This window comes from Brassica oleracea, unplaced genomic scaffold, assembly GCF_000695525.1.
Source record: "Brassica oleracea var. oleracea cultivar TO1000 unplaced genomic scaffold, BOL UnpScaffold01160, whole genome shotgun sequence".
Taxonomy (NCBI): Eukaryota; Viridiplantae; Streptophyta; class Magnoliopsida; order Brassicales; family Brassicaceae; genus Brassica; species Brassica oleracea.
Genome location: NW_013617717.1, coordinates 3,929 through 24,009, shown reverse-complemented (window position 1 = coordinate 24,009; position 20,081 = coordinate 3,929). Strand labels below are relative to the sequence as shown.

Sequence of the window (20,081 nt, the reverse complement as noted above, 5' to 3'; positions counted from 1 at the left end):
AACTTTCCTTATGAAAGTTTTCCTTCCAGTGTGGACATAGGAACCTCCGAAATCCCTCCTTTCAGTTCCCAACAGTTTGAGCTCCATCCCAACCTCAGGACACACCTGCGGAGCGTATGGTGAGAAGGAAATGGACGCCGCGTGATGATGAGGTTGTGATAAGTGCATGGCTTAACACTTCAAAGGACCCTATTGTCAGCAATTCTATGAAGCTACGGACCTTCTGGAAACGCGTCGATGAGTTCTTTGCAGCAATGATGAATGAGAAGATAGAGAATGTTCATTGTAAGCAGAGGTGGAACCGAATAAATGATCAGACGAACAAGTTTTGTGTTGCATTCGCTGCTGCAGAGAGACAAGCAACCAGCGGTCAGTGTGACAGAGACATGTTAAAGCGTGCTCATGAAATCTTCTACTCTAATCAGGGACAGAAGTTCACCCTCGAGCACGCGTGGTGTGTCCTGCGCTATGAACAAAAGTGGATAAGCCTGAACACACCTACGCCGGCCGGTTCAAAGAGAAAGAGTGGTGAGACCAGTTCCTAAACTGAAAGCGCACATGTCGTTGAGGACAGCTCCGAAACTCCAAAGCGTCCTGAAGGTATCAAGGCTGCGAAAGCAAGCAGGAACAATAGAAAAGGAAAAGATATTGAGGACTATAAGACCATTATGGAGGGGAAGATGGAAGAACTCGACAAGAAGGAGAAACTGTCGAAGCTGGCGATATTGGATACTCTACTAGCTAAGAAGGATCCACTAAGTGAGAGTGAAGAAACTGTTAAGAACAAGCTGTTGGCCCAACTCTTCTAGTTTCTTAATTCTATGTCTCTTTTTGATGTATTAAAATCTTACTTGTTGTCGTCGTGTAGGTTTGTGTAATGTGTGCTATGTATCTGTCTAGTGTAATCTTAGATTTGTCTAATATCTGTCGTTTATTAGACTCGTCTATTGATCTGACTGCCGACAATATCGATCGATGTTTTGACAGATTGTATCGATCGATATGTTTGTCGTCGATCAATTACTCTATTTGAGTATCGATCGATATAGCTTCAGATCGAATTGAATATATGTTCACCAAGATCATAGACCGGCTCTCGCTTAACCCTAGAGGATCTCAGCTTATACAAGATGATGTCAGGAGAATGATTTATGAATTAAATCCCTTCCAAGATCATATTCTAGTTAGCTACTCTAGAATAAGCATTAGGGTTCATTAGGGTTCATCAGGATAATGAGTATGCAACTCAACAATCTATAGTTGGAGCTAATCCCTCATAACTATTTGAACCCTAAATCTAACAAAGGAATCTACTCAGACATGGCTAAGTGATTCATAGCATCAAGGTAATAATAGAGATTCATAAGATAGAAGATTAAACAATTAAGTTTCTCTAGATAACAAATCTCTTTGTATCTTCTTCTAGATCTTAGGATTCTATAACCTTTGATGAATATAGAATGAGATGAAAAGAATACTTTAGATTGATTAATGAAATGTACTTAGAACAAAGCAAGTAAAAGAATAAGAAGCGTAAAAAGCATACTTTGCCAAAACACATAGGCAAAGGTATAAATACTGAGTTCAATTAGGTTAAAAACTCGTCAGGGGCATTATTGTAATAATGGGAAATCTTGGGCTTCAAGTCGATTGAGAATATTTATTATTCTTCTGCACGCTCGATATCGATCGATAGTACTAGGCGTACATCGATCGATGGGGTATCTCGTCATCGTTTCTTCGGATGCGTCGTCGATCGATTACACAGGATGTGTATCGATCGATATGTATCTCTGGATGTCGACCTTAACGTCTGATTTTATAGTCATCTCGGGAAAACTCTCCTTTAAGCTCCATAATGGCACCTAAAACGTCACTTTACTCCAAAATGCCCTTGAACCTGAAAACATACCTAAAAGACTCCAAAACATAGATATATATAGTAAAATCATAGAAATACCATGGGTAAAAGTGGGTCAAAATCATGGTATATCAATATTAAACCAATGGGTAAGTTGACCAAGCCACTTGCAACACTGTGCATTTTATCCGTTAAATTTGATTCAATTCATTATTCGTTTTGATTTGATCCGAAAACTTTGGATATTCGTAAACTATCGAAGCACAAATACTAAAAATCAATATCCGTTAAAATCGAAGAAAATCACAAATATTAAAAATTTTAAAAGCGGATATTCGATTCGATTCGTCAATATATAAATACATGTATATTTTGACTATATTTAAAATTTTATATGTAAAAATTATATATGAAATATGTAAATTCGCTACTTCTTTTAGTTTTTATCTTATATATCATGTAAACATACATTTTATAATAAAATTTTGTAACAGATTTTTAAGATTATTTGTTCTAATCAAAATATATGAAATATCTGTAAGTATTTGTAAATATTCGTAAATATTTATTTATTTTCCGGATACGTTTTTCTTAGTATTTATATTTTTCCGAAGTAAAGCAAATCGGAAAATTAGTTATCTGTAACATATGAAGCAAATCACAAATACCTTCAAAAATCCGAATATATGATCCGTGCCCAGAGCTACTTTGCATATCTATAGTTTGCGGCATATATGTTTTTTTTTTCTTCGTTGCCTTGGCCTAGTGGTAAAGGGGCTCCAGCTGAAGCTTCCGCCCTTGATTCGAGTAGCATTGACCACCCAGGCTAACATTAAACCGCAAGAAAATGTGGAGTGCTGTGGGTTTCGTGGGATTAGTCTTTGGACCTAGAAAGCCTTTGAGAGCCCACGGTTATAAAAAAAAACAATATACAGTAATGAAGCTTGTTGAGACGATGATAGGCAAGTCTCACCGGTAGGCCTGGGCATCCAGGTCCTCGGGTCGGGTTCGGGTTCGGGTCTTATCGGGCCCGGGTCCTTGGGTCCTGAAAGTTTAGACCCATATAGGTGCTTATAATTTTTTGGGTCAGTTCCAGGTCGGGTCTTGTCGGATCCGGGTCGGTTCGGATCTATAATTTTAAAACCTGTAAAATAACCATAATTTTTCGGTTCCAGGTCGGGTCTTGTCGGGTCCGGATCGGGTTCAGGTACTTGTAAACTTTCGGGTCGGGTCCGGATCGGATATTTTTGGACCGGTTCCGGGTCGAGTCTTCGGGTCCAGGTTAAAATGCCCAGGCCTACTCACCGGTTTTCAAAACTGGGCTCCAAGTTGTGGGCTTATGATAAAATGACAGATTTTGAAATTATATAAAAGCATAACACTGTTAATCGTACCTAGGCATCGGCGTTCGGGTATCCGTTGGCATTTGGGTCGAGTTTTTCGAGTTTTCGGATTTTCAGGTTTACGCTCCTAGGTCCCATACTAAAAATTTATTAGTACGGGTCGGGTTCGGATAATAACACTTCGGGTTCGGTTCAAAATTGTATTGCATCCTAAAACCCATAAAGTAATCATATATCGTACGGGTTCGGATTATATCGGTTCGGTTCGGATATAACCGAAGTAAAAAACAAATTTTTTGAAACAAAACATAAAGAAAAACATCTAAATTAAATAAAAATTAATCTATTACACTTAAAATCGATAAAATAGCAATACAATGTTAAATCAACCATGAAAACGAACATCATTTGTAAACAATATGTATTGTCGTATAGAGAGTAGACTTTTTATTTTAATTAGCAAATTATAAAATAATTATTTATAAATAATTGTGTACTTAAAGAATTTATTAAAATTTTAATATTTATTATTATATCTCATATTACCACAAATATTGAATTTAATAGTTGAAATACTTATATATATATTTCAAAATATTTATATTGACTATTAATTTCGGATTTTTCGGGTTACCCGTTCGGGTTCGGTTAATAACACTTCGGGTTCAGATTTTTTTATATCATCCTACAAGATCCATTCGGGTATTGTTATATCTCAGGTCGGATTCGGGTTCAGTTCGGGTTTCGGGTTTCTAATTTTTTTCATACCTCTTAAGATCCTTCTATTCTCCCAATTGTGGGCTTTGGAACAATCATAGATGTTAAATATGGTACATATCCTATATAGCATGAGTCAAAAACATAATACAAAGTTGCTATTTATCTTATTACTAGTATTTTGGCCCATGCTATGCATGGGCATAGTTATAATCCTTAACATTTTCCAATCTAAATTTTAACTGAACACAGATGTTTGTATCTGAATCAAATATTGACTATTGTATTATTAGTTATGAACAAAACATTGATAGAATGAATGGTTACAAATGAAACTGTGAAAATAACAAATTTTGAATAAATAAATTATGTTAATGCACAACTTGTAATAGACCACGAAAAACAAAGCCAACATATTTATTAAGTAACTAAAATATAAATCCATAAACAATGACAAACAATATTATTTAAAGAAGACATAAATTTGTATTTTTCTTAAGTTTATATATGATTATATTTGTTATTAAAAAGATCACAGCGTGACAGAACCAGTTACAATCATATGCATTTGTTTATTTTTATTTTCAGATGAAATGAAATGTAAATAGATACTCATACTCAGTTTTTAATAAGAATTTCTTTGCAATTATTATTGAATTTATTAGTGGGTTATTTTTTGACAAATTTTTTATCAGGCTCTTCAGCCTCTCTTTGATTAGCTTCTACTCAAAACCAGAAACAATAGTTTGATATCTTTCTCCTACTGACGTGTTGATTGCTTTAAAGAAAATAAAATATAGAAAAATGCTTGAGAGATAAAGGTAATGTTCTATTTCTTCTTTCAATAGTGGAAAGGTAATGTTCAAACAAAAAAGTTGAAAGGTTTTGCATCTGACCTATTAATCAAAACATGAACGGGGAGAGTCTTCATGTAAGTTGCTGTCAACTTCGTGTAATATGGGGGAACACTGATGATTCCTCTGCAAAAAAAAAAGAAAGAATTAAAACAAAAGGAATTCAAACTGCACAACAGAACATAGTTAATTGCTACGACTTAAAATATTTTATCACTTATTCATTAACGAAACTATACACCACCGTTAGACTGAAGATTCATCCAGAGAAGAAAAACAAAGAAGATAGGATCTTGCCGATATCAAAATTAAATTCTGAGAGAGATGAAAGCATTAGTTACTTCATGGGAGAAATTAACAGTTCGAAACCATTTTATAAGCAAATTTGCTGCATAACTGATTTTAATGTAGGATGGTGGAGATCGTGGCAAACAATTTAAAAACTGTTCTTTGTTTACGTTGAGAATAGAGATGAAATCAATTGTTTTGTCTAATTTTTTTTTTGAAAAATGTAATTTTCATATGGCAAACTTTGATTGGTTGAGTGACTTGTGCTTTAGTATATAAGGGATATAAAGCTTAGTTTTCAAAATTATTAATTAACACGATTGCGACACATGACAGTTATATATTTTAGATTGCGACATGTGTAACGAAGCTAAATTAATTAAAAAGATTTTTTTAAAATAGTAATTATCCTTTTTTTACAAAACTTATATACCAAAATAAATTTGTGCGATATTTAACATTGATTTTCCTATTTTCCTACTTTCATAATAAAGAAAAGATAATCTTCTTAAATTTTTTTTGTAAAGATTAAAAAACAGTAGCTTTTGTTTTAAAAGTAATTTGAAAAACGAAAAATTATCATATACTTTTTCTATAATTAAAAGTAATTTTTCAATTTTTAAATTTCTAAACAAAAGATTACTTGATAGTAATTTTTTCTTCAAATAATTTTACATGTGTTTAAATATATAATTACTAAAATATATATACTTAGATAATAAAAAGAAATTGAAAAACGAAAATTACCATATAGTTTTTTATATAATTATTTTGGTTATAATATAAAAAGGAAAATTACTATGGAATCATTTATTTTAATTTTTACAAATATGTTTTGGTTACATTATAAAAAAAGTACTATGGAATCATTTATTTTAGTTTTTACAAATATGTTTTCCTTTTTATTATAAAAAGGAGAAAAGTACTATGGCATCATTTATTTTATATAATTATAATAAATATATTTTTGTTAATATTTTTTTTATTGGCATCTTTTTAATTAAATAAGTTGTAATATCATGTCCATTATCAACAAAAAACAAATAAGGAAAATAGCTGACAAAAAATAAGGAAAAGTTTGTATGGTTAATTAAATTATTTATAATATCATGTTTATCACCAGATTCTTTTAAAAAGAAAAATTACCAAATAAGTTTAATAAGGAAAAAATTGTATTTAATAAGAGAGGATTTTTTAAAAGTAATTTTAACACTATTTAATAGCATTTTACCGCTTTTTATTTTTAAAATTTTAAACAAAAAATTGTCAAATAATTTATTTAAAATAATATTTTTTTCTTAATTTCTAAAGAAAACATAATTGTAAAAAAAACATTTGATAGTAATTGTTCTTCTCTATAATCTTGAAAGTAGAAATTGTAAAATAGTGTTTAATAGTAGTTTTCCTTTCTTCAAATCCTAATTAAAAAAATAAATTCATATCAAAGTGGTGGTGTGGTTAGAAGCCCATCACAAGTCAAACGATGCCTTTTGGGCCAAAATATGATATGATAACTAAAAGATTCCCACATCGGTAATTATCAAAAATGTGATGAAATATATAAAGGTGTAAACCCATCCATATGTCTGTCAATTGGTGGTAGTAGTTCAGATGGTGTGCACTTCTTATTCGGAAGTCCCCGACTGTCATCTGTTATTCTCCACTCATCAATTGACCTTTTGTTGATTAAATATATAAACTTGGTGTCTAGCCCGCGTACGCACAATGATTTTGAGAATATTCGACGTGCATTTTTGTTTTGAAGAACATAATGATAATTTTTTGATCATGTACTCGAAAAAGTATACAATGCTAAGAAACCAAGCAATGATTAATTGTACATAGTTGTTTATAAATGACAAAGTATTTTGAAGTCATCTGCTGGAGTTAGTTGGTCTATAGAAGACGCTTCATTTTTCTTCAAAAGTATTGTTTTATTCTTATAAAAATAAATATTATTTTCTATGGAAAGATAAATGCAAAGCCATGAAAGTACCAAAAACATCTAACACGAGATCCATTGATATGACCAAAATAATGTTTGAGCATTAGCAAAAGCTTGGAGTTAACCGGGCCTCGTGGTCTGGTGGTATAGGAACCTCGGCTGAGGTGCCCGCCATCACGAGTTCGAGGCCCGGCCACAGCGGATTTAACATCCCTTCCGTTGGGGTACTGGACCCCCTACGGGGAGATAGTTGGGAAGGTGGCTGCCCAGATACCAGAATTACAAAAAAAAAAAAAAAAAAAAAAAAAAAGCTTTGAGTTTTCTACCAATCGTATCAACTGTAGTTCATAGGCTTTCAAAGATAATAAATTTAATAATTAAATGATTAAAAGAGGTAAATGATCTACCAAAATTATAAGTAAATCAACGATATTGGTAGAAACTGCAGAAACCACATAATTTTTTTTCTATTTTGTCTCCAGTAGTTTTTGGACTTGAAGTCTTCCTGAATGATGAGAAGCTGCACATTATAATACATTAGACAAAACTGCAAGGAATGAACTAAGCTTAATTTCCAAAGTTACTAATTAACACGATCGCGACACATATCAGTTATATATTTTAGATTGCGACATGTGTAACGAAGCTAAATTAATTAAAAAAATTTTTAAAATAGTAATTATCTTTTTTTTTACAAAACTTATATACCAAAATAAATTTGTGCGATATTTAACATTGATTTTCCTATTTTCCTACTTTCATAATAAAGAAAAGATAATCTTCTTAAATTTTTTTGTAAAGATTAAAAAACAGTAACTTTTATATTAAAAGTAATTTGAAAAACGAAAAATTATCATATACTTTTTCTATAATTAAAAGTAATTTTTCAATTTTTAAATTCCTAAACAAAAGATTACTTGATAGTAATTTTTTCTTCAAATAATTTTACATGTGTTTAAATATATAATTACTAAAATATATATACTTAGATAATAAAAAGAAATTGGAAAACGAAAATTACCATATAGTTTTTTATATAATTATTTTGGTTATAATATAAAAAGGAAAATTACTATGGAATCATTTATTTTAATTTTTACAAATATGTTTTGGTTACATTATAAAAAAAGTACTATGGAATCATTTATTTTAGTTTTTACAAATATGTTTTCCTTTTTATTATAAAAAGGAGAAAAGTACTATGGCATCATTTATTTTATATAATTATAATAAATATATTTTTGTTAATATTTTTTTTATTGGCATCTTTTTAATTAAATAAGTTGTAATATCATGTCCATTATCAACAAAAAACAAATAAGGAAAATAGCTGACAAAAAATAAGGAAAAGTTTGTATATGTTAATTAAATTATTTATAATATCATGTTTATCACCAGATTCTTTTAAAAAGAAAAATTACCAAATAAGTTTAATAAGGAAAAAATTGTATTTAATAAGAGATGATTTTTTAAAAGTAATTTTAACACTATTTAATAGCATTTTACCGCTTTTTATTTTTAAAATTTTAAACAAAAAAATTGTCAAAAAATTTATTTAAAATAACTTTTTCTTAATTTATAAAGAATTATAATTGTAAAAACAAACATTTGATAGTAATTGTTCTTCTCTATAATCTTGAACAGTAGAAATTGTAAAATAGTGTTTAATAGTAGTTTTCCTTTCTTCAAATCCTATTAAAAAAATATTTATAGAATAATTATTTCAAATAGTTTTTTTATAAATAATCAACTTTCTTATTTAAATAGTTAATTTCCTTTTTAAAAATCATAAACCAAAAGAAACTACAACTATTCACATCTATTTATATGATTAAGCTTTCTCATATTTTATCACTTCTAATATTTTGATATCAAACATAATAAGTGATACTAGAAAATATTAGGTGAATATTTCTGCATGTTCTTTCTCATCTTCGCATATTATTTTTTAGGCGTTTGCACATATTAATGATATGCGGGTGTACGTAATTTAATGATGAAAGCTAATGTGACTATTATGCTTATGTATAATTATGTTCATGTGTGTTTGTTCTTATCAACATATGAAGTTGGTTATGCTATTATAGGTCATGCAACTAAGAAATCTAAATCAAAGAAAGAGACTTTGCAATGGAACAAAATTACTAATTATTGATGCAGAAATACTAACCGAACGTTACGTGAAAAAACAAATTTCTTTATGCTACTAAGAAAATTGGTTATGCTATTTTAAGTCATGCTACTAAAGAATTTAAATCAAAGAAAAGAACTAGACGACATGATTATTGAAGCAGAAATCCTAATCAAAGTTATGTGGGAAAATGAATTTTTATTCATAGACAAACATATGCAAGATGACATTTCAAACTGAAAAGATCTATTCCCTATATGATTTGCTATCAAATGATTCTCAACAAGAGTTAAGGTCAAAACTTAAAAAAGTTTGTCTATATTTGTCAAGTCCAGTTTTACAATTATACGCCGCCTTATAATAAATTACTATAACTACAAAGTTTTAGATTTTTAAAACATAACGACAATGGTTTTCTACAAAATATTATATATCAAGAATTTTTTAATGATATATGATATATATATATATATATAGAAAAAGAGGTTAAAATCACACTATGGATGCTAAATTAATCAACCTCGAATGTTTTATCTAGAAATATATTTTATATTTAGATGACTATCAAAAATACATATTGATTGGTGTTCTGTAACATTAAAATTTGGATTTTGCTATTTTTAATTTTTCTTAAGGAATAAAAAATATAGAGATTTCACGGTTTTATATGTTTTAATTAACTACAATTAATATTATTTAAAAAAAATAAAAGTGAGGTATTTATTATAAAAATTAATACACTATTTAAAACATTGTGATTATTGAAACAAAAATACTAATCAAAATTTATCGAAGAAAATAAATTATTATTATTAAAATAAGTCACTAATATATAATGAAAAAACAAAAACTAATGTGAAATTCTTTTTATTATTTTTGTGTTCCTGAAACTAAAACATCAAATAAAACCCGTGCAACGCACGGGTCCATATCTAGTAGAAAATAAATTAGACTGGTTTAGTAACTTTCTTGGTTTATAATTTTATATAATTTGCCACAATATAAGTTCTGTCTCTATACGTTGTTTTGGATTAAAAGCTGTGGGCTGCTCTTGGATTCCCTGGACTCTTATATTTCGGCCGAATGAATAAAAGATTATATGAAACTATAGGCTACTCTTTTTCAACTTTTTAACTTTTATATATTCTGGAAAAAATCATATCATTGATAATGCAAATAAATCAAATTTTAGTGAGTTGCAGAAGCTTTGAAGGCGGCAAAAGAGTGGCAGGAGTCTCTTCCTCCACGAAAACAAAACTCTGTTTCACCTAAAGATCTTCATGCTTCGAGCACAACTCCTAAGGTCCCGGAAAATTCCTTTATGTTGTTCTCGGATGCGGCTTGGAATTCTTCTTCTCTTGCAGGTGGACTCGGCTGGGTATGTACAGATTCGAGAGGCACACTCTGTTTCGAAGGATCCGACAATGGACGCTACATTGTGTCAGCTCTTGCAGCAGAAGCCTTGGCTCTGCGTTCAGGCCTTTCGAAGGCTATGTCCGTTGGAATTAAAGACGTGGTCTATTTCTCAGACTCTAAAAGTCTTATCGATTTAAACACAGGGAACAAATCTGTGATTGCACTGCGAGGGGTACTCCATGATATAGGTTGGCAAAGAGCTCTCTGTTTCAGCTCACAAACAATCTCTCTGAGATTGGAAACGTTGTTATGTTTTAAGATAATCTAATGGAAAAATGTTTGACCACGTGCGGAAAATGAAAATTTAAAATATACTTATATATTTCAAACAAGATACACATCCTATTTTAAAAATGTATAAAAAGAGAATAAGAAAATCAATCATTTAGAGAATGGAAATTAACAGATTTTGTTAGGCCAAATAGAAAATGATAATTAGTTCTTTAATTAATTTGATTAGAATATGGTTTATCTTCCAATTAAGCTATTGCATTGCAATAAATGATTCTTATTTGAATAAGGCAAGTGGGACCGTATCCAACGAGGAAAAGCCTCAAACACAGTCAGCAACACGTTTCATGCGGCGACCCTGACAGTGATGCATATAACGTTTTGTTTAATTGATAATCATAAAATCATAATATTTTCATGAAAAAATTACATAATAGATCACATTTACACTTATTAATAACACCATAGGTCACTTTCTTCTACCCACACACTTTCTCTGGCTTTTTGTTCAGTTTTCGTTGTGGTTTACTAACCAAAACGTAACTATATTGCAATTAGTGGGTCCCAATTCTCCTCTTCTTCACATCTTGTTTCTTTTCTTTTTCTTTTTTAGATCTCCTCTGAAATTTCGCCCGTGAAACCATTGATTTTATAATGAATATCCTCCACATCAATAATTCTCTTTCTCCTCTAGATCCAACCCTCGCCTCTTCATCACAACTTCTCGAATTATCACTATACTCCTCCACCATTACTGCATCTTCTAACGCCGCTGCAATCAATTTTGTAAGTACAATCTCTTTTCACATATTTAATTATAATCCTCTCTATAAATGTTTTTCATTAAAAGTGTGCTTTTCTACAAAGTTGCTAACAAAATCTTACAGATCTCATTGTTTTCCATTCTAGATTTCAAAGTTTACATTTTGAATTTTTGACCTTATTTATTGATTCTTTCTCCATCTAGGCTGTTAAGTGTAAATCACTCTATATAAAATCTTGATGCCATCTCTCTATCTTTCGTCTGTACAGTCGGAGAGCTTCGCCTCTTCCTCTCCCTGCTCAGCTCCTCCCTCAAATATCTCGTCGTTGTGATGTCTCATCCGCCTGTGGTCGTTGCTTTTCGTTGCGTCTCCTCGACATAAGCTTCTCCACATATCAAGCCCAAGACCTCTCCACCTATGGGTCATGCTCTCAGCCTTCGCCGTCATTGGAATCAAGCCTCGCTGTGTCATTGGAATCAAGCCTCGCTGTCGTGTCTCTGCTCCGTCGTAGCCGGCTCGCCTTCGTCGTCTGTTAAAGGCAAGAAGATCGCTCAAGCAACATCAGTGGAGGAGTATCATCTTTTTGCACTTTTGGTCCTCTAGTTTTCTGCTTCTTTTACAATATACCTTAAACTTCCAATCTTATTAAATTGCTTTAAAAATTTACCGCATTGTACATGTGTACATGTAATTTTACTGATCATTGTGTACATTATACCTATTGTACATGTGTACACGTAATTAGAATATATATCAAACATGTGAGTAAAAAATATGTATACTTGACTATTTTATATTTAAATTGCAACTATATACAGCAAATTCATCAGGTATACATATGAATTCTTGCACAATCTAATTGGTGTACGTATATATTAAAAAAATTTGTACACTGGTTCATGTACATATGTACATTAGGAATCGTCATGCATATAGCTAATATTTAAGTGATAATAATGTATTTCATGGTTTTGGCTTTTTATTTTAAGATTATATCGCATCTTCGTAAAGTAGAAGGTTGTATTGCATAATTACAAGTGTTGAGCCATATTGAAAAGCAACTGTGCAAATCTGCAACTTTATAGCTAAATTGTAAAAAGTTGAAAGTTAAAGGACTAGTTGTGCAAATATATGAAACTTGGTTTGGAATGGATCCATTAGAGGTTCGACAGTTCGGATCGACCCCCGTTTGGTTCATCGACGGTTGGAGAGGAGGAGAGATCGCAGAGGTAGGCACAACAGAGCTTAACGAGCCACCGATTTGAAGACGCGGAGGAAGACGCGACGGCGCATGGAGTGACCGCACAGTGACGACGATGGATTGAAGACTTACTGCAAAGAAAGATCTCAGAAACAGAGCCGGGGATTGAGCCGGCGACGGAGCTATATCAAATTTTACTGAGAATACGAAGACCTTTCCCGATCGATTTCTGGTTTTTTTGGCAACGGTGCCTGGAGATAAGAAGAAGATTGGAGCACATCATTGGTCTTGTGGGAGAAGAAACGTACGGCTACAAAAGGATAGCAAAAAGTCAAATAATCTTTTAATATTTATTATAATTAAAACAAAAGGAAACTAGAATCTTTTATAGTTAGGCTTAGATCATGTTCATTCAGGGTTCTTAAGTATGGCTCTTAGGCTAATAAGTAATCAAAATAAATGAAAAATGGTAATTAATTTAGGAGTCGGGTCTTAATTAAACGTTTCAAGACACGCTTCTTAGTGGACGCGTGTTGATAGGGCATTGGAGATGTGATTTTGGTCGGTGAAGAAAAGTTCAACCCGACGAAGGATGTGTTCTCTCTTCCCCGAAGTCGACGATGACCACACTATCATACACCGACGTCGATTGCAACCTCGGAGCTTTAGCCGGCCGCGCCGAGGGTTTCGGCCGCTTCGCCGTCGGTGGTCTCCACGGCGATCTCTGCGTCGTCACCTCTCTCGTAGGTTTGACCGACAATCGTTGAACATATCTAGTCTATTGATTGTGTGATTGATTGTTAGATGATGGACCTGGATCTCTCCTCGAAGGAGGTAGGAGGAAAGAGCCGTTATGGATTCTCTAATCCTCTCTGTCTTGGCGCGCGCTCTCTCTCTCTGTCTCTCCATAGTTCCGTAACAGTTCTCACTTTCACAGTTTGTGTCTGTGCGATAATGGCCATGTCTGAGCTTTCAACCCCCAAAACGACGTCGCCTTTCCTCCGCTCTTCGTCTCAGCTTCGCATCTCCTCCAAGTTGCATCTTTCAAACCAGTTTCGCCATCTTCTTCTTCCTCCACCTCTCCACACAACTTCCATCTCCAAATCTCTTGCTCTGTTTTCTCAGAAGTAAGTCTCTTTACACTCTTCAAATAAAGTTTCAACCTTTATCTGATCATATGCTTGTTTTGAATTTATGTTAAAAGTAGCCAAGCACCTGTCGCGGTTCAAGAAAATGGGTCGGTGAAGACGAAGAAAGAGTGTTATGGAGTGTTCTACCTCACCTCTGACCTCAAAGCTGTAATCTTTACTTTCTCTTTGTTTCAGTTGTAAAGTTTCAACCTTTAAAACTCTTTGTTTTTTGGTTTTGAGTTACCAAACGTGTGTGTTTACAAGAGGAGGAGACTTAATCATGGAAGAAGATGATCAATATCGCAGTCTCAGGTGCTGCAGGCATGATTTCAAACAACCTTCTCTTCAAAGTAAGTCCTTCCTTTAGATTTGATTACTTTACTTACCAATCATTTGATCTTATCTTATTGTTTTTCTTGTGTAGCTTGCTTCAGGTTCAGTGTTAGGACCAAACCAGCCCATTGCTTTGAAACTTCTTGGATCAGAGAGATCAATCCAAGCCCTCAAAGGTGTTGCAATGGAGCTGGAGGATTCCTTGTTCCCCTTGTTGAGAGAAGTTGATATAGGAACATATCCATATGAAGTGTTTCAAGATGTGGACTGGGCTCTTCTGATTGGTGCAAAGCCTCGAGGACCTTGAATGGAACGTGCTGTTTTGTTCTGACCAAATATAACGTATACATATTTCGCCTTGATGAGAGTCTATTATAGTCTCGTTTGAGTTACTTCTATTGTCCTCTCTCTGTATATGCTTTTTTTTTAAGAACCCTTATTTGGGTTCTACCATTGGAACACTCAAAATCATTGTTTCTTAACAAAAGTTCTTAACTTAAGTTTATTACTTAAATATTCACTAAGAACCTAATTAGAGGTTCCTCCATTGAACATGCTCTTAGTTAGGAAAAAATACGTAAAAATCGGTTAAAACTATCGTAAGAGCAATAAGTGATTGGTGGTGTAATAAAAAGTTATAAAGCGACTATGAGTGAAAATTACTCTATTTTCATAGTATCATCCAATACTATCTGATAAATTCATAATAATAATATTTTTTCAAACAAAAATTTTAAGCAGGACAATTAAGTTGAAAATCCGGTCGAATAAGCGTTAATTACAGTAAAGTGAAAAATTAATTATTGGCGCGAATCACGAATTTAAAGGGTAAAATGGATTGGATAAAGTCAATAATAATAATGAATCCAGTTGGATATAGAAGGACCCCACCTAAAGCATTAGAACAGAACAACAAGTTTCTGCATAAACTGTTACTACTCATTGGTGTTCTTCTTCTTCTTTGATTTCGAGAGGTCAATAAAGTGACCAACTTTTGTTGCTTTTTCTCATTCAATCAAAACCCTCTCTCTCCACTTTTCTCTCTTCTTCTTCTTCGTATTCTTCATCTCAATAATAATCTCTTCATCTTCTTCTCTGCAACTTCTGATTCTTCCTTCTGTAGACAGACATGGATGCTATTTCACCTCTCAGAGCTGTGTGTGGAATCGGTGCTCAACACTCCGGGACTAGAATCGATCATGGGCTTTCTGGGTTTTGTTCATTTTCTCAGGAAAACAAATCAAAATCCAAACTTTCACCGGTTATGACGAGCCTGGATTTGAAGGAACATCCCATGGCTTGAAACCAAACACTCACCGCTTTGTCTTCTTCTTCCTATGTGGTTCCTGTAAGCAAAAAAAAAACATCTCTTTTCTTTTTTCTTTAAAACCCATTTTTTTTTAGATTCATAAAGAAAGCTGTTTTGCCAATAAATTAGATATTTTGTTTGTTTTAGTTATCTTATTTTTTTTAGATTCATAAAGAAACCATAAACATATTTTTGTAATCTTATTTCTTTTGATTTGGTATAACTTTTTTAATAAATATAAATGCCAATAAATTAGATATTTTGTTTGTTTTAGTTAAAATATGTCAAACTGGAAAATCAATTGGTTAATTAATATAATAAAGATGAACATATAAATTTAAATAAATTTTAAATACTTAACTATTAATATTTTTTTATGGATTAGAGTTACTTTGGTTTTGTATTTTTGATGCATATTTACAATTATATTTATACAAATATGATATATAAATTGACGTAAAATTTTATATTTGTAATCATATTTAGCTTATTTTTATTAATGCGAGATATATATATATATATATATATATATATATATATATAATTTAATTAATGATATATGAATTAATAATATATTATAATATTTTACCAAAAATAAATATTTATATGTAAAATTAACATTAATGATGATATATGAATTATTAGTCATTACCATATTTAAAATTTTTGCAGAAAAATATAAGTTTTTATAAGGAAATTTTACATATCACAATTTATATGATGCTATATTACTATTTTTTAAAGCCATGTCATTCTTTTATTGTCATTTCATATTTTTTTAGTGGCATGTCATCATTTATATGATGATATATTACTATTTTTTAAACCCATGTCATTTTTTTAGTGTCATGTCATATTTTTTAGTGGCATGTCATCATTTTTTTATCGGGAATGATTGTAGTTACGACATGTGTACAAATCACTTCGCAGGGATAACCTTTTTTTTTTAAATATATATATATATATATATATATATATGTATATATCTTGAAAACACCAATCTTCTACAATGGAGACAATATTTTGAAATTTACTTATTTACATTTTTTTGTTTATACATGGTATAAATAATACATGTAAATTTTAATAATATCTCTATTAAATATTATACTTTTTGGTTTACATTTTTTTAACTTTGGTTGAAGTAATCTTAGCAAATTAATGCGAAAGTATCTAGCATATGACAAACTATATGGATACCAGTTAATTCGTACTATTATTTACTAATTCACATATTAAAAAAAACAATTTGTGTTGTGGTTTTGACATTTATATGGTGAAAATAGAATATCTTTCTTTTTCTATGGTTATCCAACTATATTATTGACCTCACAAATTTAAACCGATCTTTTTTTTTTCAGAATATTGAATGTTGAGTATTAATTAACGGAGAATTAACATGTCAAACATATGTTATATAAATGTCATAGAACATTTATATTTTATATGAGGACTATATTATAGCTATTATATAATATTAAAGCATGATCTTATTGTTTTTTTACTATTATTGTCCCTACTATTATTGCCGTACCTCGTACAACACCAGCCAGACCACCTCCTCCAGCACCTTGGACACCTCAGAGAGACAAAAAGAAAAAAAAAACACTTAAAAAAACTGAAAATAAAGTGTAATAAGTCATATATTGTTGCCTAAGTGAATAAAGCAGTTCAAGTCTTGTTTGGTCTCTAAATACATATTCTTTGTTTATTTTTTTTAAGTGATTGCGTGAGACTGAAGAAAAGTTTTTGTGCCTTTTTACTATACAAGGTAACCTACACATTGCTCTTTCCCTCTATTCTTTACCCTCTACTTCTTCCCTTTCTTATTCTCTGCTTTATATATATAATAATAAATAACAAAGAGTTGTCTCCATCTCGAGATGCAGAAAAAAATGGCAGAAGAAGAGAATTCACTTGAATATACACCCACTGACCCACATGGATCGTAGCGTTTATCTGTTTCATCATCGTTCTCTTATCTCTTCTTCCTGAACGTTTTCTTGAAAGGGGAGGAGTTTTAGATAGTCATCTGGGTAAAATCTTACATTTCACCTGATAATAATAGCCAATAGATAAGTTCTGATACTTGTTTAGTGTCATAAAACGAATTCACACATATATTTTTACTGTGCTTTCAGAGGCGTGGAAAATATTGCTGTAGAGAAACCAGCAGGAGCTTGCACGAACATCCTTTTCTCATCAGGAACCACCGGTAAGCCGAATGAAAAAAAAACTGCAACATGGTATGAAGACGAGATGTGGATGTTGAAATACTATGTTTTGCGTTTCTGGTGTAGGTGAGCCACAGGCTATCCCATGGACCAACAATTCTCCTCTGAAATCTGCTGCTGATGCTTGGTGCCATATGGATGTTCATCAAGGAGATGTTGTTGCTTGGCCGACCAACCTTGGGTGGATGATGGGTCCGTGGCTCGTTTATGCTTCCTTGATAAATGGAGCTTGCATGGCGTTATACAACGGTTCACCTCTTGGTCCTGCTTTTGCCAAGTTTGTGCAGGTAAGCATTATACAATGCATTATCATCTCATCTGCTAGTTTTAGTAAACAAACAAACTCTTTTTGTCTTAATTCTACTATTCTCTAGTGTAACTTTTGGTTTCTGTGGATTCAATAAGTGCTAAGGGTCTGAATGACAGCATGCAGAAAAATTGCGATATGATCCTAATAGTAACAAAATATATATATATAGAGATTTTTGTTACTGTTAATTCTGATGTATTGCGGTTTATGAACATTCAAAGTCTAAGATGTGCACTTACAACATTTATTTAGTGGTTAAAATCTGATCGCATCATTTTGTGATGAAAACTAATCTGATTACTAATGAATATGATGACTTTTTTTGTTACTTGGTTATTGGTGCTCTGTTTTGTATCTAAGAGTCTATTTCAAGCTAGCCAAAAAAAGGGTTGAGAACTGACTGAGTTTTAACTCTGTGTGTTGTGGTTTTATGGGTTTAAGCGACCTCACACCGGCTCAAACACTTGATCTTCTTTGTTCCAAGAACTACTTAATGGTGGATATAAGATCAGAGAAAGAAAAGGAAAAATCTGGGATTCCTCGTCTCCCTTCAAATGCTAAGAACAGTATGATCGCCATTCCGTAAGTCTTTTTTGTGTAAGTTATGTTCTTAAATATGTTTTCATTACAAGAATCAGCCCAAAAAAAATAAATAAGAAAACTCTTTTTTTCTTCTTATGATTATCAGATTAGAAGAGCTACCGAACAAAGTTAAAGGAATCGTGAGGAACTCAAAACGTGTCGAAGCAGAAATAGCAGCGTTAAAGATATCTTACCTCAAGAGAATCAACAAAGGCTCCAACATCATCATCATGGACTCGTGAGTGTATTTATATTTTGCTCTTTTTACAAGACATTTGTGAATTTTTTTTGGTTCATGTGATCTTTTTATTGGTTTCGTAGGTACTAGGACTCCGCTAAAATAGTGGCGAAAACGTTAAAGGTTCTCGGGTTTAAAAACTGATGGATCGTTACTGATGGATTCTCTGGTGGGAGAGGATGGTTGCAGAGCCGGTTAGGCACTGATTCTTACAACTTCTCGTTCGCACAGGTGTTGTCTCCATCCAGGATTATCCCGGCAGTTTCTAGGTTTGTTACTAGATCAGGAACCAAGTTCCTTCCTAGGTCCGACTGAATAAAAACAAGAGAATGTATCATCAGCTAAAGCAAGTGTTGTTTTATATTCCTTTTTATATCTCAACTTTGAGAGATCTTTTGATAAGATTTTCGAATTATTATTTTGTCTTTTACATCGATGATCAGAAGTGGAACCAACTTTGAAAGAAGAAGAAGAAATGATCAAATAAACAGAGATGGTTGGGCATACAGTGAAGGTAGGAATAATTTGGGATATAATTGTAAATTTATGATAACTCAGGATTGTGGTTGTAATTGTAGATAGATACAACTAATCAGTTACCTGGTATGGCTGCGTGTGGCTCAACTTTATTATCTAAGAGATTGGTTTTTGCCACCATCTTTTTGCCGAGTATCCATTTCATAAAAAGTGGTAAGAGTATTTTAGTGGGAGAATTTGCTCAATACCCATAATCAGTGTCAAAATTAGGGATCTATACATGATTTAACACAAAGACAAAATGAGATACCATTTATGCTCTGGATTGCCGTAAATGCCCCTTATCTCTTGTCTGTCATTAACTCTCTCATCCGACAATCTCTTCTCACTCTTTTTCTTCTTCATTCTATCTTTGTTCTGACATTCTCTTTCATCAAATCCTTGTTTCTTCTTTTTCTTTACATTCTTTTTCTTCCTATATTATTTTTGTCTGTATAACACTGTATTTTCTTCTTTTGTTCATAATATAATTTTAGTTTTAGATGGAGATTTGATTTTTGAAAAAAATTGACAACTTTCCTAAACTTTGTAGCATTTGATGAAAAGCTAAACATATGGTAGTAAAGTTATGAAAAAATGAAAACATGATAAACTACTATTTTTTATTTTATAAAGAACCACACTAAAATTCATGAATAAATTTGACCATCATTATTT

The 20,081-nt window shown here is 31.9% G+C and overlaps 3 protein-coding genes and 1 long non-coding RNA gene across 5 annotated transcripts; all 4 read left to right on the top strand.

Annotated features, from left to right (window-relative positions):
* Nucleotides 1-116: 116 nt before the first annotated feature.
* LOC106320981 (glutathione S-transferase T3-like) lies at nucleotides 117-809 on the top strand. The gene is made up of 2 exons (XM_013759314.1): nucleotides 117-454; nucleotides 575-809. Exons 1-2 carry the CDS (start codon nucleotides 117-119, stop codon nucleotides 807-809), a joined length of 573 nt encoding a protein of 190 aa, XP_013614768.1.
* A 10,445-nt stretch (nucleotides 810-11,254) lies between these two features.
* Nucleotides 11,255-12,886, top strand: LOC106320979. Its single transcript, XR_001265980.1, has 2 exons — nucleotides 11,255-11,572; nucleotides 11,819-12,886. It is a non-coding gene; the product is annotated as an uncharacterized LOC106320979 (long non-coding RNA).
* An 819-nt stretch (nucleotides 12,887-13,705) lies between these two features.
* On the top strand, nucleotides 13,706-14,521 carry LOC106320980 (malate dehydrogenase [NADP], chloroplastic-like). The gene is made up of 3 exons (XM_013759313.1): nucleotides 13,706-13,878; nucleotides 13,956-14,049; nucleotides 14,306-14,521. The coding sequence occupies exons 1-3, from the start codon at nucleotides 13,706-13,708 to the stop codon at nucleotides 14,519-14,521; spliced, it is 483 nt and encodes a 160-aa protein (XP_013614767.1).
* A 2,706-nt stretch (nucleotides 14,522-17,227) lies between these two features.
* On the top strand, nucleotides 17,228-19,377 carry LOC106320982 (calcium sensing receptor, chloroplastic-like). Of its 2 annotated transcripts, XM_013759316.1 has the most exons (7): nucleotides 17,228-17,294; nucleotides 17,413-17,559; nucleotides 17,665-17,738; nucleotides 17,824-18,044; nucleotides 18,509-18,649; nucleotides 18,756-18,887; nucleotides 18,971-19,377. In XM_013759316.1, the coding sequence occupies exons 4-7, from the start codon at nucleotides 17,980-17,982 to the stop codon at nucleotides 18,975-18,977; spliced, it is 345 nt and encodes a 114-aa protein (XP_013614770.1). In that variant the 5' UTR covers nucleotides 17,228-17,294; nucleotides 17,413-17,559; nucleotides 17,665-17,738; nucleotides 17,824-17,979; the 3' UTR covers nucleotides 18,978-19,377. The 2 variants fall into 2 exon arrangements, with proteins under 2 accessions (XP_013614770.1, XP_013614769.1); XM_013759315.1 differs by lacking the exons at nucleotides 17,228-17,294; nucleotides 17,413-17,559 and having other exon boundaries at nucleotides 17,651-17,738.
* The last annotated feature ends 704 nt before the right edge of the window (nucleotides 19,378-20,081 follow it).